Source organism: Bos taurus, chromosome 21, assembly GCF_002263795.3.
Source record: "Bos taurus isolate L1 Dominette 01449 registration number 42190680 breed Hereford chromosome 21, ARS-UCD2.0, whole genome shotgun sequence".
Taxonomy (NCBI): Eukaryota; Metazoa; Chordata; class Mammalia; order Artiodactyla; family Bovidae; genus Bos; species Bos taurus.
Window position 1 is genome coordinate 12,627,710 of NC_037348.1, and position 24,467 is coordinate 12,652,176.

The 24,467-nt window shown below is 39.7% G+C and overlaps 1 protein-coding gene and 1 long non-coding RNA gene across 10 annotated transcripts in view; one reads left to right on the forward strand and one right to left on the reverse strand.

Annotated features, from left to right (window-relative positions):
- Window positions 1-24,467, reverse strand: part of MCTP2 (multiple C2 and transmembrane domain containing 2) — a 259,662-nt gene that overhangs the window by 32,154 nt on the left and 203,041 nt on the right. For 7 of the 9 annotated variants that reach the window (XM_005221777.5, XM_059879251.1, XM_024982273.2 and 4 more), the window contains 2 exons: window positions 11,058-11,180; window positions 8,139-8,180 (listed from right to left, as the gene is read on the reverse strand). In XM_005221777.5, the coding sequence (XP_005221834.1) occupies window positions 8,139-8,180; window positions 11,058-11,180 (165 nt within the window). Of the gene's footprint in view, window positions 1-8,138; window positions 8,181-11,057; window positions 11,181-18,366; window positions 23,147-24,467 lie in introns of those variants that run through there. The other 2 variants (XM_059879252.1, XM_059879253.1) reach the window with 2 other exon arrangements.
- On the forward strand, window positions 1,750-8,494 carry LOC112443231 (uncharacterized). Its single transcript, XR_003031556.2, has 3 exons — window positions 1,750-1,992; window positions 3,675-3,849; window positions 7,640-8,494. It is a non-coding gene; the product is annotated as an uncharacterized lncRNA (long non-coding RNA).

The window sequence follows — 24,467 nt, forward strand, 5'->3', positions numbered from 1 at the left end:
TAACATACAAGCCTTCTCATTTATAGAGGGAAATGTGTAATAAAAACAGAGATGGCCACTGGTGCAATTAAACCAGTGAACCAGATAACTGCGACTGCGTGCACATTTTTAGATTCCTACATTTGAGAAAGAATGGGTTTTACTTCTCCATACGAATTTCAGAAAACACCAAGGCACAGATAAAATTCACATGATTTAGGGTCTACTTCATGATTCCTGGGTTGGGAAGAACCCCTGGAGAAGGAAATGGCAACCCCTTGCAGTGTTCTTGCCTGGAGAATTCCACGGACAGAGCCTGGCAGGCTACAGTCCATGGGGTCGCAAGGAGTCAGACAGGACTGAGTGCCTTACACTTTCATGAGCAAATAGGTATCACCATGTAACAGAAGAGATGAAAGCATGGAACTTTCCAGATCCAGAACTCAAATTTCAAAAGGATCCTTTGTTTTATGCTATAGAGGATGATTATAAGAAAAATAATGTAACTATTATAATAATTTTAAGGAAAATAATTACAAATTCCAACTCTGTAACATTAAAATACATATTATTATATAAAATGTATTAAGAGTATTATTTTTTTCATTGACCATTTGCTTATAAAATGTCAAAAAAAAAAAAAAAAAACCCACTGAGTCTTTCAGCTAAGTTTTAGAGACAGCTAAATGAAGAACAAATAATATGCCTGTGTTGCAGCATGGTTGTTCTTTAAAGAACAAAGCCAATAAATAATAAATAAATGAATAAATCAGGCAGTGGATTTTTCCTTCTTTGAGGCTTTGCTGGCTTCCCCAATATCTCCAAAGAGCACAGCACTATAGGTGCAATAAAGTAGCTTTGAGCCTCTAGGAGAGAATTAACACCATCAAAATGAATTTACAGCTAAGAATTCATTATATAATCAGTGTGTTACTTTAAATCTTTCATACATGTTCTGAGTCAATAAAATCTTTCTCTACTAATTACCTAAGCATAACCAAAGAGATAGTCCTAAAAATTTACCACATCAGGAAAGATCTTTGTGACATGCTTAAAAATTGGGTAGTATTTGTCACAGGATGCCCAGGATCCCCTAAAGGGAAAGATGCAACATTTCTATCTTAGGATCATCCCAATAATGCAAACCATCCAGAGCAAAGATGCAGAAATATGACTTCAGATTTTAAATGGGAATCTGTTTGGTCTACTTCATCCCACTGAATATTAAAAGCCTGCAACTTGAGAACTTGAAGAATTATAAACATCAGAAATAGACTGAGTGGCATTTAGCAGGGAGGGGGAAGCCTCTCAGCATCTGTCATAACAAAGAATAAAAAGTAATATTTCTGATATACGAGATTAAAAATTGTCCTCCAGGAATCTGGCTTAATACACTGGGAACTGTCTTTAAGGTTTCTTCCCATGAGATATGCCCTGTGTTCATGGACGGACACACACACACACGCACACACACCCTACTTCATGGTACACTTAAAATGAAGAAAAATCCCTGTCCTCTTTCAGGAGAGTACTTCCTTCTCAGGTAGTATTTTTGCTTTGGGAAATAAATATGAAGCAGATTGGATTTTGAATCAATATCATTTGAAGCAGTTATAAACTGCTCCCACGACCTGTTCATTACACAGAGTCCTTCCACACTGACTGATCTTTACCAACAGGTTTCTTTGGCCTGCAACAGGATTTTCATCAGGGATCAAACCAGAGGGCTAAAAAAGTAAAAGGAATAAACATCATCATCAAGAGGAAGATGTTGATAAAACACACCTTTGAAAAATTGGGAACACTGTGGAGACAATTATTTGGAATTTAGACCCTGGGAAGACTGACTTCCTTAAAAGTTTCTCTGAGCCAACTGCCGGGTGCCACAGTGTTACAGGGCGAACAGGCGGATGGTTCTTCCCAACTGTCACTCTCATAGGTGAACACACAGTGTGCTGCAGTTGCTGGATTAGCTGTGTGTCCTCTGGCTTTCTGTGAGGTGTGGGGACTGAGGTGCGTAGAAAATAAAATAATTATCACCTAATACTCAGCACAAATATCACCTTTAAGCAGTCCTGACTTACCCAGGCACTGCATCTCTAACACCCAATGTAGTCTACAAATTTTGACAAAAAGGAGCCATCACAGATGCAGAGCAAACACTCCATAAATGTTATCAATAATAATGCGGAAAAACGGGCCAGTAAAGTAACAGTTTCCTTCGTATCAGCGTAACACAGTCCAAAATAAACAGGATTTAGATCAGAAGGACTGGATTTGAATCTTGCTCCTGGCTGGGAAATTTTCCAATGCATCGCTACATTTCTCTTAACCTGGGTTAGTTCATTCACAGATGGGGAAAATAATATCAAATTAAACAGTTTACTTTGAGTACTGAATGAGTTGAAGCACATAAAAACAGTCTGCAAATTGTAAACACTCTACAAATATGAATAATCTGGTCATTTAAATAATTCTCACTCAAAATGGTCTCTTTTTTAACTTTTTGGCTGTGTCCCACAGCATGTGGGATCTTACTGGCCCAACCAGGGATCAAACCGCACCCCTTGCAGTGGAAGTGTGGAGTCCTAACCACTGGACTGCCAGGGAAGTTCCAAAATGGTCTAATGTTAAATTACTGCTTTTATGTCATTTATTACTTATGCGAAATTACAAATTTTCCCTTGAGAAAATAGTGGTATCCTTACCTTTCTATCAAATATTTTGTAAATTATCTGTTAATTACCTTGCAAACTCATTGGTTGATGGGGACTTAGGGCAAACCACACTGAAACAGAGGGGATTTCAATAGGAAAGACAAGAGGAATGGCTATTATCGTCAGGAAAATAATGACTTGTGGATAACTGAGATACAATGTCCAATGTCTTCTCTATTAGCATAATATAAAAATTTTAGGCAATGGCAAGATAAATATCCAGATGTATACTCTATAACATCAGAGCCTATTACTGTAAATTACTTAATAAGAGGATAATCCATATAAATAGCACTTACAGTCTGGTAATATTTCACAATATTTGGGAGCAACATACAAGGAAAATCTTTACAGTAGGAGTCACAAAGAAAATCCACAAGTACTGGGTCTACCAGTGAGCCTGAGAGTAGTTGGCTGAATAATGCTTCAAAATATTAGATTAATAACATTTCTGAGTTCTTTCTGAAGGCAATGAAGCCAAACATCTTAAGGATGGACGTTTGATTTTTTAAAAGGGATCTGAGCAAGTCAACATGTCAGGGAAAAGACTGTAAGAATAAGGAAGCCAATTCCTTTTAATTTAAAACATGTATAAACGTATTTAAGAATTGGCTGGAATCCATATTAATATTAAAATCTTGGAAGTAAGATGGTATGGTAGGAATGTTAGCAATTAAATTACTTCATCACTGAAAATAATATTAATTCAAATTAAAAGAAGTTACATCAGAACAACCATTTACTTTATTCCCCTGAAAATTATCCATAACGTTCTCTACAATATGTCCTGTTTATAGACTGTAGATGCCCTGAAAGTATGTGTGTGTGTATTCAATATTGTTAACTTTTCAAAGATATTATCTGATTTTTCATTTTCTTAAACATACCACACCATCTTAAAGTACCATGACTTAGTCAGCAGATTAAAAAAAAAAGTCACTAATCAAACTAATTTGCTGTGTTTTGGACATGCTTAAGAAGGCACAAAGGAATCATAAACAAAACTACTCTCACTATTAAACTGCAAGGAGACTCCCTCCAAGAATGACAGTCTTCCCTGGCTGAGACACTACAGGCCATCTTCTCTTTCTGGAACAAGGAAAGACAGGGAATAAGGCATGCTGGCCCTGAACAACTTCACCCAAAGGACTACGTAAGTGAACTCACAAGAGCTTCTAAATGTACCCACATTTCCTTCTCTCTCTAAGAAGGCTCTACCTGGGTGGTGATGAGTGGACTAATCATTTGGGAGGATAAAAAATCATTTGTAAAACTAGGATTGATTGTTTAAATATACTTAGATTTTAGTATATTTGTGAAATATAATATACTAAAATTTTCCTAATTTGTGAAAAGAGGATAGGGCTATAATATCTATTCACATTCTTTCATTACAAAATCATCGATCCACAAAAATGTAAGTCTCTTATTTTCTTAAAGGAAAAGCTCCACATGTTTTTCACCCATAACTGACATGAAAGAAGGATCTTTTCCCCTTCCACCAAACACTGTAAAGCAACTGTGAACTCACTGATAATCTCAAACAGCTGATTCAATCCTATTTCTGACAGCTGAGTTAAAACCAACCAAGCCACAATGCGGGCATCATGATGCAGTGTCTTTATGACAGCAACAGGCAGCTTTCTTTACTACATGCCCTTATTATTCTTTCTTCCTGTTGTTAATAGTAAATCCTGAAATATTCTATACAAGTGATTGTTGGGCTGGAAAAAAGAAAGAAACGCTAATGCAAGTATTTATACCTTCTGCAATGAAAACAAGATATTATTGCTTTGCCTGACCTTTCCTAAATATGGGATACAGCATTTTACACAATGGTTTCTTGGTTCATGCTTCAATTACTGACCTTTACTGTGTAGCAAATTAATGCAATTTTCATTGTAATCCATCCGTACAAATAAGGTCCACAAAGAAGAATTTCACATACGGAATCTAATACAAATAGGAAATGTCAGCTGATTGCTGTTGGCTGAACTTAGCCATTATCTGTTTGTTCTGGGGCCCCCAGCAAACTATACTTGTAACAAGCAATTTCTTGCATGGGGCCATCAGGTCTAAGAAAGATTTCCTCTCTTCAAAGTTGAGTTTGTACCTTTAGCTTCCTAAAAGCTAAAAAACTAGTTACCCGAACATTCTACGTTGTAACTGAAAGCCCACCAAAGAAAGCAAGGCAAAACTGCGGAGTCTAATTTGGTTTCGAAAAACATACAGGACATTAACATGGACTTTTAACAATGAGAAGAAGCAAGAGGCTACGGTGATGTCATTTTACAGCCATCCCTGTTCAGACAATAAAAGGATGACAGACCCCAGACCGCGTCCTGGTCTGTGCAGCGGAGACAGACAGAATATGGGAACACGTCCATCTCCCGAGGAAGTTGTGCCAAGGGGCCCCCGGCACGCTTTCATCTTCCACGGTTGTCCGTGATGGTATTTGGTGGGAAGGGGCGCTGGCAATTAAGGAGTGTCACTTTCAAGATGGATAGTTTGAGTAGAAAGGAGTTCCCCTCCTCTCCTGGCTTGGAAGGAGACGGCTGGATGTTTATAATTTGTAAACAGTCCATCTCTCACTGGGTGTGTTACAGTTCCCAGAAGCCCGTCTGTCATGTCTAACACACAACAGAAGCCAGAAGGGCGCTGTGGGGAAGCCCCCGGAGTCAGCACTCCGTGGAGGGGAGTGGCCCAGGGCCTCCTTGCTTCAGGGACCAGCTCTGGGTGTGGAGGCTGCTCTACATGGAGAAGAAATAATAAAGCCTAATAATCTGTAGGTGGAGGTGTGCTCCGGAGGTCTTCCAGTTCAAAGTCCCTCTAGTTCACACATCTCTTAGAGAAGTGACAGGGCAGAGATGTGGAAAAGGGCTGCAGTGCGTCAGTCTCCCCTCCCAACAGAAGGCCTGTGTTCAGCAAAAGAGGCCTAAACAGAAGCCAACCTTTCACTTCAGACCTGTGCCTTCAGAAGTTTCCATGTTGTTGCTGTTCAGTCGCTAAGTCGTGTCCCACTCGTTGCGATGGGGCCTGCAGCACGCCAGGCCTCCTTCATGGAGCACCGCCTTGTGGTGGCGAAGGGCTTGTGGAGCTCAGTGAAGCTACGAGCCATGCCATGTAGGGCCACCCAGGACGGACGAGTCACAGCACAGAGTTCTGACAAAATGTGGTCCATTGGAGGAGGGGACGGCAAACCACTCCAGTATCCTTGCCCCAAGAACCCCATCAACAGTATAAAAAGGCAAAAGGAAGTCTCCACAGAAGTATGAAATTGAGTAAGCAAAAGAAACAAAGCCATACAGTGCTACTAAAGGCCCTACAAATATACTACAATCAATCAAAGTATCTCAAGAATGGAACTGCCCTGGAGGAGGCATGGAGACCCCAGTGCCAACATCCTCAGTGTGGGTGGGCTGACGTATCTGCTGTGAGGAGGGCCATGCTTAGTTAGAGGACTACAAGAGCTCCCAGGTTCATCCATGTAGATCACAGCCCAAGTGGTTTTCCCTCCACACCCCCAGACAGCCCTTAAGGTACCACAATGGAAAGTCAGATCATGCCAACCACTGCTCTAAACTTTCATGGCTGATATTTTTAAACTGTTTTTGTTTGGCTGCACTGGGTCTTCCCTGTGGCATGCGGGATCTCTGATCTTCACTGCAGCACGTGAGATCTTTAGTTGCAGCACATACAAACTCTGAGATGCGGCATGTGGGATCTAGTCCCTTGACCAGGGATTGAACCTGGGGCCCCTGCATTGGGAGCTTGGAATCCCTTCATGGATGACTTTATTGCCTTCCTGCTTACTCGACCCACTCTTTCATTCATTACCTTCTTGTTGGATTTCTCTCTTAGGGGGGATAAAGCCCCACAGTCACAATGCTCTCTCTAGGGTGGGTGACGTCTTCATCCATAGGTGCCTTGTTTATACAGACTTGGCCAGAGAGAAAGAGAGCTTCCTCACTTCCAACCTTTGGTTAATAAAATTGATGATTACTCCTTGTGTAGCTTTAAAATAATTTCATTAAAGGTTGAAGGCAGGAGGAAAGGGGACGACAGAGGATGAGATGGTTGGATGGCATCACCTACTCGATGGACATGAGTTTGAACAAGCTCCAGGAGTTGGTGATGGACAGGGAGGCCTGGCGTGCTGCAGTCCATGGGGTCACAAAGAGTTGGACACGACTGAGCGACTGAACTGAACCGTGTCTCCTTTGGTGAAACACCCCCTAAGGCACATTAATTTAACTGTGGCTACTTTTTAAAATAACTTCATTTATTTATTTCTGGCTGCACTGAGTCTTCACTGCGGTGGCTTCACTTGCTGCAGAGCACAGGCTCAGTAATTGCAGTAATTGGGCTTAGCTGCTCTGAAACATGTGGAATCTTCCGGGACCAGGGATTGAACCCAGCATTGGCACACAGATTCTTCACCACTGAGCTACCAGGGAAGTCCCTAGCTTTAACTATTCTTAATGTTCAAGGATTTACATCACTCAGAAGCCACTCACGTCAATTCATCAAGAAGAAAGTTGCGTCATGGGACTTTCATTCTTGAAAGGGTCCCGATTCTCTTTTTAAAAAGGCACACTTTATTAGCTTGCTCTTAATGATCATTTTAGCACAACAAATAAGATTTACTTTGTAATCTGCCCAACTTCCCTCAAATGGGCAAAACCATCCTGCTCGCTTGATGGATTTTAAGGCTGTCTGTGTCATGAAGTTGGTGTTTTTGAGTTCATTTCTGTTTCCTGCACATTTTATATCAGACCCTTAACTCTTCCCTTTCCCTCTCTCGCCCCTCTCCTCTCCTGTCAACCTTCTACACACTATTGCCCAGAGCCCTGCAGACCTACAGGATCTAGGGGACTGGGCGACTGTGAAGCTCGTAGCATCTCATTTGGCATTTTACTTTTTTTTTTTCCATTTTATTCCAGAAGGTTTGTCTGAAAGCGTAATGACAACAAAGCAGCAGATTTGAGAGATTCTCCCAGGAGGAGAGAAAGGACAGATGTACCCAGACGTAGAGCTGAAAACGATGCCAGCAACAGCTGGGCAAGTGACAGATTCTGAAGCGGGTGACCCACCCTGCAGAGTGCAGACGTGAGCCTCAAGGAACAGCGACTGCACGTGATTTACTTTTGACTTCCTGGACTACCTTTCATCTACCTTTCATCCACCAAGGGAAAGGCTAAACTTTGCCTCAAATGACAGGACTCCTGGTTAACGTTTCAGTTATTCCTTGTATCGTACCTCTTTTCATCTTCACTTAAAACTTGAAAAAGAGATAACTTTTACACATTATGAGAATTTGATCACTATATTGGTTACCCTATGGTGGTAAAACGATACAACAGAGCTTGACTCAACCGGCCAGAATGCCATCTACCAAAAGCATTCATGCTGCCTTTCTCGTCCTTTCTGGAGTACACCCACCTTGTCATCTTCATCGTCCTCCTCATCCACGTCAGGGCTCTCCTACAAGGAAAACCCACAATGTGTAAATACAACATCAACTGAAATGACCAAGTACAAACACACGCATACCCAGGCTTCAAGTTTTCCTACATCATTGAAATACTCGTCTTTTTGAAACACATTGTACCCTCTTAAAAAAGGACCCTTTGAAAGTTAAAGGATGCTGAAATAAGACTGTAAACAATATGCATAATCTACATAAAACTGTTAACTATAAATAAAGCTATTAGGCAAGTGCCCTTTGAAAGCAGCCAGCTTTAAAAACCGCACTGCCGAGTTGTACCTTCTGTAAACAGTTTTGTTCTTATTCTTGACAAATGAACCAGCTGCTGTGTTAAGGCTGAGAACACCATACTCCGTTTGTGCTGGGCTCATTGCTATAATGACTGCACTTTTCCTCTGGGGCCATTACCGAAACATTAGACAGTAGAAAATGCATTAGTCTGAATGTAATCAATCTCAAGAATAAGATACAGGTTTCTATACAGTATTATTGTTTTCCTTGGGCTCTGGAGTTGGGGGGGTGGCGCAGATGAGGGAAGGAAACTCCAGGTTCAGATCTGGGCTAAAGGGGGGCCTGCCTTTAGTTCCGGGGCCACAGCACTAGCAGCGCTGCACACAGAGGCTTCTCCAAACTCGTTTCAAAATCCTGGCTAGTTGATGGGTACGTTTGAATCATATTACTGCTACATTTAAAAGCTAGCACGTGTTGGTACACAGTCCAATGATGTGGGAGCTCTGAAAGAACACTGGGTATACCAGAAAGCTCAGGTCTGTTTTCAGTTTAAACACTTACCTTTCCACTTAACCTTGCAAAGTTCAGACATACCAAATTAGCTGCCATTGTCCCAACAGAAAAAAGAATGGTCAACATCATGCTTGTACAAGGGAGTGACTCTGAAGTATCAGTACTCTGCTGTCCTCCATAAACCACTGAGCAATTCCTTCAGGCAGGGCTGGTACTGAATTACCTCCTCGAATTCCTACAAATGCCACCACGTGGTCTGTGGAATGCTTACTGATACTGGAGAACTAACTAACAAGCATGTTCCATGAGAGCAAATGGATAACAAAGGATAAAAATGAATACAACAAAAACCTGCTACGGGGTGAAAGAACTCTGTAATTAGGAGTCTTCATTTGAGACAAAGTCTTCACCCGGAGACCTAGTCCCAGCCCTGTTTTGCTGTGCAACTTTGGGCAAATAACTTTGCCACTCTGAACCTTAGTTGCATCAAGCATGAAATGAAAATAGTAGTTCTTGACTCCTTCAGGGTTATGTTACCAAGTTTAAAATAGATAATGAATTACAAAATGTTTAGTAAATTAAAAAATATTTCATACACATACACACACACATATACACATTTATACACATATACACACAAGAACACTTATGTACTCATATTTACTTACACACACACAGACAAGGACTGTAGCTTGCCAGACTCCTCTGTCCGTGGGATTCTCTAGGCAAGAATACTGGAGTGGGTTATGTGCCCTCCTCCAGGGGATCTTCCCAATCCAGGGATTGAACCCAGGTCTCTCATGTCTCCTGCATTGGCAGGTGGGTTCTTTACCAATAGCACCATCTGGTAAACCCATACAGATGTATCAAAGTGAAAGTAGTCACTCAGTTGTGTCTGACTCTTTTGCGACCCCATGGACTGTAGCCCGCCAGGCTCCTCTGCTCATGGAATTTTCTAGGCAAGAATCCTGGAGTGGATTGCCATTTCCTTCTCCAAGGGATCTTCCTGACCCAGGGATAAAACCTGGGTCTCTCACACTGCAGGTAGATTCTTTACCATCTGAGCCACAAGGAAAGTCCCTACCTGACTACAAACACACACACACACACATGCTATAAACAGGTACATCATATATATAACTGGAAACCTGATTAAAATTATTAAAATGTTAGTTGACACAGCACTTTTACATCAGATGTTTCTCTGTAAAAAGCTTCTTCATTTGTAGCTCCGTGAAACTTAATCCTTACATAAACTTGTATTTTAAGGCTATTTGTTAGTTGGTTCTAGCATCTTCAGGCGCCTCATTATTGATACAAGCACATGCTTACTGAACTACACGATCAAAAACCAAACAGAATTTTGAGTCTGTCTGATGTTTTACTCTGTGTCTTACACTCATTTCCCACCACCCCAAATAAAACCAGAAACATGCCTTGCTGCTGCTACTGCTGCTAAGTCGCTTCAGTCGTGTCCGACTCTGTGCGACCCCACAGATGGCAGCCTACCAGGCTCCCCGTCCCTGGGATTCTCCAGGCAAGAACACTGGAGTGGGTTGCCATTTCCTTCTCCAATGCATGAAAGTGAAAAGTGAAAGGGAAGTCGCTCAGTCGTGTCCGACTCTTTGCGACCCCATGGACTGCAGCCTACCAGACTCTTCTGTCCATGGTATTTTCTAGGCAAGAATACTGGAGTGGGTTGCCGTGCCCTCCTCCAGGGGATCTTTATGACCCAGGGATCAAACCTGCATTATTTATGTCTCCTGAACTGGCAGGTGGGTTCTTTACCACTAGTACCACCTGGGAAGTGGAGAATCTTATTCCCAGGAACTCTATGGAGAACCAGATGGACACCCAGACAGGTGCTGCCTGCCTGGAAATGCTGACGAAAAACCAGATGGTTCACTCATGCTGAGGAGGCAGGCCGAGACACAGGAACACAGATGCTGTAGAAGGAAGACTCCAGATTACACACGATGAATATCTTCCTTGTACCATGAATACATGAGCATCGTTGTTCCTCCGAGTCTCAAATGCAGCGCATCAGGTCACGCTTTGGTGGCGGTGGTTTACTGCTAACACATTTTCTTTTCTAATCAACTGTCAGAATTATTGGAACCTGTGCTCACCTGGCTGTCCTGGATGCTGCCCACCTTCCCTCTCGTGGGTCCGATGGAATTGTAGACAAAGAGGAGCAATAAAGCCAGAGGGATCATGTAGAGTTCAAAATTCCAGACAGCGACGAGAAACACCTGATTGGAAGACAAAGAGCAAATGATTGCTTGCAAAAACAGTATGGGAACAATTGTCAGCTCCTACTCACTGACTTCAGGAGATTAAACCCAGCACTCTCTGTATAGTTCCAAGTAGATTAAAATACACACACACACACACACACAGGATCATTAGCACAGTTTTAGAACTAGTAGCAGAACGAGGAAGGCAGAGAAATGAGCTGGCCCATCACACTCTGGAACAGAGTTCCCATATTTGGAAACCTCATTACTCTACCAACCTCATTTAGTTTTTTGCTGCTGGATTTGGCATACCAGAATATAGGTAAAGTACACAGCATGGAAAATCCAAAGGTCACTAAGAGGGTACAGGCCAAATTTTACCAAGAGTGAGATTTATCTGAACTAGGGCCGTGTGCTGTGCTCAGTGGCCCAGTTGTGTCCGGCTCTTTGAGGCTCCATGGACTGTAGCCTGCCAGGCTCCTCTGTCCATGGGATTTCCCAGGCAAGAATTCTGGAGTGGGTTGCCATTTCCTCCTCCAGGGGATCTTCCCAACCCCAGCATCTAACCCCTGTCTCTTGTATCTCCTACATTGGCAGGTGGATTCTTTATTACCACTGCCACCCGGGAAGCCCCAGAGGGAATGATTCCTTTTCAAGCAGGCTGCCAGTGCTGAAAAATTCAAATACTTTGGATAAAAACTTTAGTTTTCTGAAATCTCTTTAAAAATTTTTATTTATTTATTTATTTTCTTTTTATTTTTAAACTTTATAATATTGTATTAGTTTTGCCAAATATCAAAATGAATCTGCCACACGTATACCTGTGTTCCCCATCCTGAACCCTCCTCCCTCCTCCTTCCCCATACCCTCCCTCTGGGTCGTCCCAGTGCACCAGCCCCAAGCATCCAGTATCGTGCATCGAACCTGGACTGGCAACTCGTTTCATATATGATATTATACTTGTTTCAATGCTATTCTCCCAAATCTCCCCACCCTCTCCCTCTCCCACAGAGTCCATAAGACTGATCTATATATCAGTGTCTCTTTTGCTGTCTCGTACACAGGGTTATTGTTACCATCTTTCTAAATTCCATATATATGCGTTAGTATACTGTATTGGTGTTTTTCTTTCTGGCTTACTTCACTCTGTATAATAGGTTCCAGTTTCATCCATCTCATTAGAACTGATTCAAATGTATTCTTTTTAATGGCTGAGTAATATTGAAATATAGCTGATTTACAATGCTATATTAATTTCTTCTGTACAACAAAATGACTCAGTTATACACATATCTATTCTTTTTTCATATTCTTTTCCCTTATGATTTGTCACAAAATACTGAATACAGTTCTCTCTGTTATACAGTATGACCTTGTTGTTTATCCATAAAAATCTTAAAATCCTCCAATTTTGAGGCTAGATGGCCACAAGAAAATGATGATCAGTGTGAATCTTTAACACTTGAGGAGACCTAAGCTTTCTATCAGAAATAAACAGTGTCAAAATTTTGAGATCATTTTGGAACTTTTTAATACTATATTTTATAGATCTGTTGATGGCATATATAAATCAAGTATATTCATTCATGGTATATGGTACCCCATTACAATAAATGTTTTGCAATTTTTCCATTATATTCTCTTATCAATGAAAACTTAGGATGAAACAGTGGTTTTATTTTTTTTTAATGCAGTCAAATATATTAACCTTCGACTTGAGGATTTTTGCCCTTAATATTCAGTGTTCTACTTAAGAAATCTATGGTACTGTGAAGTGATAAAGTGATTTCTTGTCTCTTCTTTCAAAAGATAACTGTGAGTATGTGTGTATGTGCCTTCTCTTGGTTTACAGTTGGAAACAAGCACCCAATTTGAACTTCATCCTCATAGTTGATTTACAATGTTGTATTTGTTTCAGGTGTACGGCAAAGTGATTCTGTAATACACGTATATATATATATATTTTTTCCAGATTCAAGTGATTCCGTAATACACGTATATATATATATATATTTTTTTTTTCCAGATTATTTTTCCTTATAGGTTATTACAAAATATTGAGTATAGTCAACTTTTAGAATTCGATTACTGAAGGGCTCCATACTTTGCTCACTGATTCTACATTCCCACTCTGTCACACATCAGCTTCCCATATGACTGTTTGTTGTCTACAGACCCTCTAAGTGTTAATTGCTCAGTTGTGCCCAACTCTTTGAGACCCCATGGACCGCAGCTCACTAGGCTCCTGTGTCCATGAGATGTTCCAGACAAGGATACTGGAGTGGGTTGTCACTTCCTTCTCCAAGGGATCTTCTCGATCCAGGGATCGAACCCAGGTCTCCCGCACTGCAGGCAGATTCTTTACCAACTGAGCTACAAGGGAAGCCCTACAGACCCTCTAATCCCTTCTACTGAATTACATTACTGTTCTTTCACCAGGACCACTCCAGGATTCTTGCCTGGGGAATCCCATGGACAGAGGAGTCCTGTGGGCTACAGTTCATGGGGTCACAAAAAGCTGGACACAACTGAGTGATTAACATGTTCACTTTCAGTAATCGGTATCTGAGAGCGTAAGTCAATATTTCACTTTCAAAATTACCTTGGATTGTTCTTTGACTGTATCCTTCCACGTGGATTTAAAAATCAGTTTGCAACATTCTACAAAATTCTTGGTGAAATTTTATTGGAAGAACCTTTAACATACTTATCAGTTTGAAGAGAACTGACATCCTGATATCGACCTTCTGAATTACAAGGAATGTTTATTTCTCCATATACTCAGAACTTCATCTTTTTTATTTCTTTTTTACATAATGATTTTGCATATGGTTTATTATTTTTTGGAAAGTAATTTAAGAGTTTTGATACTATTATGAATGGGATGATTTTCAAATTTACATTCTTTAGTTGGTTACTTACTTCTAGTTACAGGAACACTGATTTATATGTTTTTCACATTATTTCTGAGCCCTCTTATTACTTGTAGGGAATTGAAAATACATCATTTTGGAGATCTGGTGTGTAAAATCCTGTCAACTGTAAATCATGACATTTTCCTTTAGCCTCCCAATCTATATGTTATTTATATTTTCTTTTAGTGCTAAACCTCTACACATTTTTAAATAAGTATAGAACGTTTGAAATACTTTTTGAATCAATGTAGATCATTACATTACTGATATCTTCCAGTCTATTAACTGGATGGGCTTTAACAACTTTCTTTATTATTTCATAATATACATATATTCCTGTAATTTTCTAGATATTTAAAGGTTTCTTTTTCTTTTACTTTTTTTTTGTCATTCTTTTGTTTTATTATGAACAACACAGAGAGAAGTTGAGAAAGTAGTAGAGCAATTTCTCTACTATGTAAAACTAGTAATCTTCTTCATTGTTACCTATTTCCCTTTCCCTGTTCTTAAAGTTCTTTTAAGATTAGAAGTTTTAATTATATTCTAAAGGGTTACTATTTCATAATGTCTATCTATTGGATAAGTGGATTTTTTTTTGTTCTTTCAAATTGCAAAATATAATTTCAAGTAAAAAGAGGCTGACCTAAAACTATTGAGAAAAAAAATAGGAAACAACATATTTTTATTTTCTTCATTATCAACTATTTATATAAGTCTTCAACAAAATTACTTTTACATGAACCGAAACTAGAGGGACAGCTGTGTCAGATAAACACCTTGTTTATCATATTTATCTCCCCAGGTATTGGTAAGTAAGCCCAGAAAGTGTTTTACAAAAAAAAGGGGGGTCATTTACATATCATATTCAATGGACTTGAAATTCTTTAAGAGTAAGAAACCAGAACCTTCAGAAACATTTTTAAAATCAATGCATAATTTTTACTTCTCTGCCTAATGAACTATGGAATGAGGTTCATGACTGTACAGGAGACAGGGATCAAGACCATCCCCATGGAAAAGAAATGCAAAAAAGCAAAATGGCTGTCTGGGGAGGCCTTACAAATAGCTGTGAAAAGAAGAGAAGCGAAAAGCAAAGGAGAAAAGGAAAGATATAAGCATCTGAATGCAGAGTTCCAAAGAACAGCAATAAGAGATAAGAAAGCCTTCTTCAGCAATCAATGCAAAGAAATAGAGGAAAACAACAGAATGGGAAAGACTAGAGATCTCTTCAAGAAAATTAGAGATAACAAGGGAACACTTCATGCAAAGATGGGCTCGATAAGGGACAGAAATGGTATGGACCTAACAGAAGCAGAAGATATTAAGAAGAGGTGGCAAAAATACACAGAAGAACTGTACAAAAAAGATCTTAATGACCCAGATAATCATGATGTTGTGATCACTGACCTAGAGCCAGACATCCTGGAATGTGAAGTCAAGTGGGCCTTAGAAAACATCACTACAAACAAAGCTAGTGGAGGTGATGGAATTCCAGTGGAGCTATTTCAAATCCTGAAAGATGATGCTGTGAAAGTGCTGCACTCAACATGCCAGCAAATTTGGAAAACTCAGCAGTGCCCACAGGACTGGAAAAGGTCAGTTTTCATTCCAATCCCAAAGAAAGGCAATGCCAAAGAATGCTCAAACTACCACACAATTACACTCATCTCACACACTAGTAAAGTCATGCTCAAAATTCTCCAAGCCAGGCTTCAGCAATATGTGAACCGTGAACTTCCTGATGTTCAAGCTGGTTTTAGAAAAGGCAGAGGAACCAGAGATCAAATTGCCAACATCCGCTGGATCATGGAAAAAGCAAGAGAGTTCCAGAAAAACATCTATTTCTGCTTTCTTGACTATGCCAAAGCCTTTGACTGTGTGGATCACAATAAACTGTGGAAAATTCTGAAAGAGATGGAAATACCAGACCACCTGATCTGCCTCTTGAGAAATCTGTATGCAGGTCAGGAAGCAACAGTTAGAACTGGACATGGAACAACAGACTGCTTCCAAATAGGAAAAGGAGTACATCAAGGCTGTATATTGTCACCCTGCTTATTTAACTTCTATGCAGAGTACATCATGAGAAATGCTGGGCTGGAAGAAACACAAGCTGGAATCAAGATTGCTGGGAGAAATATCAATAATCTCAGATATGCAGATGACACCACCCTTATGGCAGAAAGTGAAGAGGAACTCAAAAGCCTCTTGATGAAAGTGAAAGTGGAGAGTGAAAAAGTTGGCTTAAAGCTCAACATTCAGAAAACTAAGATCATGGCATCCGGTCCCATCACTTCATGGGAAATAGATGGGGCAGACTTTATTTTTTTGGGCTCCAAAATCACTGCAGATGGTGACTGCGGGACATGAAATTAAAAGATGCTTACTCCTTGGAAGGAAAGTTATGTCCAACCTAGATAGCATATTCAAAAGCAGAGACATTACTTTGCCAACAAAGGTTCGCTAGTCAAGGCTATGGTTTTTCCTGTGGTCATGTACGGATGTGAGAGTTGGACTGTGAAGAAGGCTGAGCGCTGAAGAATTGATGCTTTTGAACTGTGGTGTTGGAGAAGACTCTTGAGAGTCCCTTGGACTGCAAGGAGATCCAACCAGTCCATTCTGAAGGAGCTCAGCCCTGGGATTTCTTTGGAAGGAATGATGCTACAGCTGAAACTCCAGTACTTTGGCCACCTCATGCGAAGAGTTGACTCACTGGAAAAGACTCTGATGCTGGGAGGGATTGGGGGCAGGAGGAGAAGGGGACGACAGAGGATGAGATGGCTGGATGGCATCACTGACTCGATGGACATGAGTCTGGGTGAACTCCAGGAGTTGGTGATGATGGACAGGGAGGCCTGGCATGCTGCGATTCATGGGGTCGCAAAGAGTTGGACACGACTGAGCAACTGAACTGAACTGAACTGAATGATGGATTAAGTTTCTTAACAACATCATCTAGCAAAAACAGAAACCCTTTAGGACTGGAGGGGAGACAAAGTATTTGAGAGTATGAAACAAAGTTAATAAATTTTTCAGAGGAGTTGAAACCTTGGACAAAGAACTCAGATCTGCATGGGATCACATGAATAATTTTTGCATCTTTCGCTCAAGGAGTGTTGAAAACAGAGATGGCACCAGTTGGTTAAAACTCAATAGAAAAATCTGCCAGTTTTCTGAATGCCTACGAAGGATGTAGGCAAAGGAGTCAGTGACAATCAGGGCCACCAGAGAACATACAAGCACACCAGAAGGGGAGAGTAAGCAAAGGAAAAGACCAAATTCTGTATGTGAACTCTGCTACCGTCTTTCCCACACACAGGGACCAGCCTCAAAGGCCTCTGAACTGGGACCAAAGCTGCCACTCATAGCAGGTGTGACTGAATGCTCGGTTTGAGTCTAACAGAAGTAAACGCTTTCTTAAAAAACAAAATCAACCTTATCTGAAGCAATGTAGGATAATTTCGTGTTTTCACCACATAACCCTCCCAATGTCTAAGATACAATTCAACATCACTTGACATACAAAGAGTCAGGAATCATTATCAAGGAGAAGGCAATCAACAGATGTCAAGTTCAAGGTAATGCACATGTTAAAATGATCAGACAAGAGCTTCAGACCACCTATTAAAAATATGTTCAGTGAAACGAAGGAAAATGACATCATAATAAATAAGTCAGTAAATGCACAAAATAATAAAAGGGAAAACTGTCCAACTAAAAAATCAACATCTCAAACTAAATTAAAAAAATCAGTAAGTATGTTCAGGATCAGAATTAAAGAGAAAAACTTAAGGAACTTGAAGAGATATCAAAAGAAATCACCTTATCTGAAAGAGAGAAAACAGTATGGAAATAAATGGACTATTACTGCTCACTGAATAATTTCAAAAGTTCTAATATAGATATTCAGAATCTCAGAAAAAGAGGGAAGTTAGAAACATGTAAATAACTAATGGTTGAACACTTCCTAGAGAACTTCCAGCAGAATAAATTCAAAGAAATCAGGCTTAGGCAAATAAATATATATATGTATATATACATATTATATATTAATACACATATATTAGTTGCTCAGTTGTGTCTGACTCTTTGCAACCCCATGGAGTGTAGCCCACCAGGCTCCTCTGTCGATGGAATTCTCCAGTCAAGAAAACTGAAGTGGGTAGCCATTCCCTTCTCCAGAGGATCTTCCTGACCCAGGGATCAAACCTGCATCTCTTGCATTGGCAGGTAAAAGAACTATTTGCCAAAGCTCTTTGGTAAAGAACCTGCCTGCCAATGCAGGAGATTTAAGAGTATGCAGGCTTGATCCCTGGGTCAGGAAGATCCCCTGGAGGAGGGCATGGCAACCCACTCCAGTATTCTTGCCTGGAGAATCCCATGGACAGAGGAGCCTGGGCAACTACAGTCCACAGGGTCCCACAGAGGCAGACAAGACTGAAGTGACTTAGCATGCATGTATATATTTATCATAATCACAGTTCTGAAAAACAAAACTGATGAAATTCTGAAACCAACTAAAGATAAATGACACATTTTATATATGAACTTAATTATCTGAATGTTCATGAATTTCACATCAGAAACCATGGAAGCAAGGAGAAGTACAACAGCAATTTTAAAGTGTTAGGTAAAAGCAAAAGCAAAATTGTCAACCCAGGATTCTATATCCAATGAAAATATCTTTCAGGAGTGAAGGTGAAATAAAGACTCAGATAAGTGAAAATTAAAATAATCTTTCACCAGCATACATGAACAACAATTAAAGCTAAAGGATTTCTTCAGAACAAGGGAAATGAACCCTAATAGAACTCAAACTTCAGGAAGAAATGAAGAACATCAGAAATGGTAGATACATAGATAAATATACAAGACAAGTTTTTCTTTTATTTCCTTTAGAACTCATATGATTGTTTAAAGCTATGCTTATAGCATCATCCTGGTGGTGTTTATAATGTATTTAAATGTAACATAAGACATATGAAAACTGAAATAAAAAGGAGGGTAGGGATAGGTGGACAAATGGAGTTAGATGAGTTGCAATACTTCTATGTTTTAGGTGAAATGATAAAATTTTAACCCCAAATTGGGTGTCAAAAGTTAAGTGGAAATTACACACACACTCAAACATACTTGCACATGTATGTTTTTAATCTCTAGAACAATCACCAAAGAACAAGCAGAGAATAAAAAGTCAACAGATGAATTCAAACAGAATTCTAAAAGATGAGAAGATGGAAACAGGAATAGGAAATGTAGAACATTCTATTGGAGGGAATGTTTCACAACTAATTTTATGAAGCCAGCTGTACCCTGATATGAAACACTGACAAAGCCATTAAGACAAAATAAATTATAGGCAAATATGCAACCGAACAAAGATGAAAGAATCCTTATGAAAATATAGCAAATCAAATCAAGAAATACATGGTAATACATTGCTTTAGTTGCTAAGTCCTGTTGACTCTTCTGCAACCCCATGGACTGTAGCCTGGTAGGTTCTTCTGTCCATGGGATTTCCCAGGCAAGAATACTGGAGTAAGTTGGTATTTCGTTCTCCAGGGATCAAACTCACATCTCCTGCATTGCAGGTGGATTCTTTACCATTGAGCCACTAGGGAAGGCCAAGAAACACAGCAGACAAATACAAAATAATAAAACAGTAACCAAATTTCAATACATCAATAATTACATTGAATGTTACTAGAATAAACACTGCAAGCATGAAAGGTAGAGATGAGAATAGAATGAATATCTCTGTGGCAAAGTAAAAAAAAATCTTACCTCTTAAACAAGGGAAAAGGTACTGAAAAATACTGAACAAAATTGGACAAATGTCTCCATCAAGATATATTCAAAATTAAATGCTTTCACTGTTGAATTCTACCAAACATTCAAAGAAGAAAGAACATTCTACTGGAGGGGATATTTCACAATTAATTTTATGAAGCTAGTTTTACCCTGATATGAAACCCTGACAAAGCCATTATGACAAAATAAATTACAGGCAAACATGCAACAGGAACAAAGATGCAAGAATCCTTAAGAAAACAATAACAAATCAAATCAAGAAATACATAAAAAACATATACTATAGTGTAACCAAGGAGAATATGGCCCAAGAATGTAAGATTAATTTCACATTAAAAACAAATATAATCCACCATATTAACAGAATAAAGGAGAAAAAACATTCAATTATTTCAATAGATGTGGGGAAAAAATAGACAAAAAACTCAACACTATTGTTTAATGAATACAAGAAAAATTACCTTGATTTGAGAAAGGACACTTAACAAAAATCTTATAGTTACCGTATTTGATCATATTTGGCAACAGTTTGTTGTATATAAATTATGCTTTGAGAAGCTGATTTTTAAAAATACATACTAAGAAGAAAACACTTAGGCATGCAGACATATTAATATGTCTCAAAAACACACTGAGTGAAAGAAGTCTTATACAAAAAAGAGCACAAACTATATAATTCCACTTAGATGAAGTTACAGAACAGACAAAATGATTCTATGATGAGGATAACTGCACCACCTCCTCCTCAAATTAGGAACTAGGCAAGGGGATCTGCTCTCACTACTACTATTCAGTACTGAATTATATGTTCTAGCCACTGTAATAAAGGAAAGTATATGAAGTAAAAGGCATAAGTATAAGAAAGGATAAAAGCAAAACCATCACTCTTTATAGATGACCTGATTTTTACATAGAAAATGTTATGGAATCTACAAAGCAAATGCTGAAAATAACAAATAAATGCAGCAGTCAGAGAGTATAAAGTTACTTTTTAAAAATCAATTCTATTTTTAATACCAGAAGCAAAAATCTGAAAAATAAAACTTAAGATTTTTCATTTACAGTAGAATCAAAATCCATAAAATACAAGGAAATAAAATACACAAAATGAGAACAAGACCACTACACTGGAAATTATAAAGTAGTACTGAGGAACATTATAGGATACCTAAAGAAATGTATAGAAATGCCACTAGTTCACGGATTTTAAGGCTCAGTATTGTTAATATGATAGTTCTCCACAAATTGATCCACAGAAGCAAGCAGTCCCAATTTTGAGGAAATTGACAAGCTGCTTTTGTAAAAACACTCCCAATTCAAAAAGATACATGTACTCCAATGTTCCCAATGTTCACTGTAGCACTGTTTACAATAACCAGGACATGGAAGCTACCTAAATGACTATCAACAGAGGAACGGATAAAGAAGCTGTACATATATACAACAGAGTATAACTCAGTCATAAAAAGAAACAAAACTGGCTCATTTATCGTGATGTATATGAACCTAGAGTCTGTCATACAGAGTGAAGTAAGTCAGAAAGAGAAAAACAAATATCGCGTGTTCATGCATGTATATGGAATCTAGGAAAACGGCACTTATGAACCTACTTGCAGGGCAGGAACAGAGAAGCAGACGGAGAGAAGGGACTCGTGGACACACAGGGGAAGGTGGGGGTGGGATAAACTGAAACAGTAGCCCGACATTTATGTACCACTGTGCATACAAGAGGCAGCTAGTGGGGAGCTGCTGCACACAGGAGGAGCTCAGCTCGGCTCTCTGTGATGAGCAAAGCGGTGGGACGGGGGCGCGGGGGTGCGGGTGGGAGGGAGGTCCAAGAGGGAGGGCTATATATGTATACATATAGCTGATCTACTTTGTTGTACAACAGAAACTAACACAAACTGTAAAGCAATTATACTCTAGTAAAACAAAAATAATAAAACATTGCCAACGTAATTCAATGGGAGAAATGAGAGTCTTTTCAACAAATGGCCCTGAAATGACTGAATATATATATGGAAAACAAAAATCATTATTCCTTACCAGACAAAAATTAAATAAATCATAATATCTAAAACTAAACACTAAAACTTCAAAATATCTAGCAAAATAATATGAGAAAAACCTCTGGCATAAGGAAGGGTAGGTCAAAGATTTCTTGGGGCACAAAAAGCAGAACAAAATAATGTAAATAAGTGAAAAAATAAACTATTAAAATTATTCTTCCCTTTTCTCTTTGGAAGACACTGTTAAGAAAAAGTCACAAAATGGGAGAAAATATTTTCTATATAAGTACTGAAAGAGAACATGTATCTGGAATATATAAAGAATTACTACAACTTGGTATGAAAACACCTCAATAAAAATTGGCAAAATATTTGATTCCAAAAAATTTGGAATATTACATGACAGTTTCTCAGAAAGTTGTGCATACACCTCTCTGATTCTGGAGTGATTCAAATATCACTCTGGTACATCACAAGAACACACCACAAAGACAGGGTAGAAGCGTGGGTTTCATTTAGAAAGCTATCCCAACGATCCAGGATAAAGCTGACTGTGGCTCAGAACCATGCTGGTGGCAGTGCAGTCAGTGAAAAGTGGCCATGCTGCTCTATTTAGAAAGTAGACCAAGAGGATTTTCAGACAATTTGAATGAGAAGATAAAAAATGGAATCATCAAGGATAATACTAAATTGTGGGGCTTGACAAACTGGAAGCCTGGAAGGGTTCATTAATGGAGATATAAGTCTGTGGGAAGAGCAGGTTTGGAGAAGGGGAGCCTGAGGCACCTTTTAGACATCTGGGTGGAGACAAAGAATAGACAATGGATAGAAGGTTTGGAGTTCAGACAAGAGGCTATCAGCATCCAGATAGTGTTTAAGGGTTTCAGACTGGGTAAGTTTAACAAGGAAATAATCATTGAGAGAAATGGCTCAGAAGTGTAGTGATCCCTGCTGCTGCTGCTGCTGCTGCTACTGCTAAGTCGCTTCAGTCGTGTCCGACTCTGTGCGACCCCATAGACGGCAGCCTACCAGGCTTCCCCGTCCCTGGGATTCTCCAGGCAAGAACACTGGAGTGGGCTGTCATTTCCTTCTCCAATGCATGAAAGTGAAAACTGAAGTGAAGTTGCTCAGTTGTGTCCGACTCTAGCGACCCCATGGACTGCAGCCCACCAGGCTCCTCCATCCATGGGATTTTCCAGGCAAGAGTACTGGAGTGGGGTGCCATTGCCATCTCCGGTAGTGATCCCTAGAAAAGTACAAATTTACGAATTTGAGAAGATTAAAAGGAATCAGAAAAGGATACTGAGGAGCAGTCAGAGCAAAAGAGATAGTGTAGGAGACTGTGCTGTCCTAGGAAACAAGATACACAAAGATCTTTAAAGAGGAGGGCAAGAATGGGTGGCTCAGATGGTAAAGAATCTGCCTGCAATGCAAGAGATCCGTGTTGGATCCCTGGCTCAGTAAGATCCCCTGGAGGAGGGCAGGCGAACCACTCCAGTATTCTTGCCTGAAGAATCCCATGGACAGAGGAGCCTGAGGGACTACAGTCCATGGGGTCACACAGAGTAGTGACTAACACTTAGACACTTATCCTTAACAATAAATTTCTAAATAAGGCGTCCACTGGAAACTGATCCCTGGTGATTTGAAATGAGCAGTTGACTAGAGTGATAAAACAAAAATCAGATAAAAGTGAGTTTAAGAACAGAGAACTGTAGACAGTGATTAGGGACAACTCTATGTTATAAAGAAGAGCAGAGAGGGACTTCCCTGGTGACCCAGTGGCTAAGACTCTGCACTTCTAATGCAGGGGGCCTGGGTTCAATTCCTCGTCAGGGAACTAGATCCCAAATGCTGAAACTAAAGATCCTGCCTGCTACAACTAAAAGATCATGCATGCTGCAACTAAAAAAACAGATCATGCTTGCCACAACAAAGATCAACAATACTGCATGCTACAACTAAGACCCAGCACAACCTAGTAAGAACAGGGAAACAGGATGGAAGAGGATGTAGCAAGGACCAGGGGAGAGAGGGAGAAAAAAAATGATGGTGTAGGACACAGAAGAAAGAAGAGTTGGAACAGTATTTTTTAATCACTGCGTAGGGGTGTGATCCAGTATATGGATGGAGAGTTGGTCTTAGGCAGCAACGATTCAGTGATTCAATAGTTACAGGACAGAGAGCAGAATACACAGGCAAAGATGTTGGCAGGGGGAGAGGTAGGCATGGCAGGGGCAAGACAGCAGTAAACGGGAACATGTGTCCACCATGGTCATGATCTGAGTGAGGACAGGGAGAAGGTATCAGAAAAGTAGGGCAGGAGTTATAAAATAGTCAAGAAGAGAGGATAATGGCTCAAAGAAATGTAATATACATGTTAGGAGGTACTGGCTGTTTTCCTCTACCCATGGTTATCTGAGGTTTTGCTAATCAAGTATAATGAAGCTAGAGAAGGCAAGGAGATTATTTTTAAAATGGACCATGGAAGGCTTCTCTGATGGTTCAATGGTAAAGAATCCACCGGCCAATGCAGGGCGACACAAGTTCGGTCCCTGCTGTGGGAA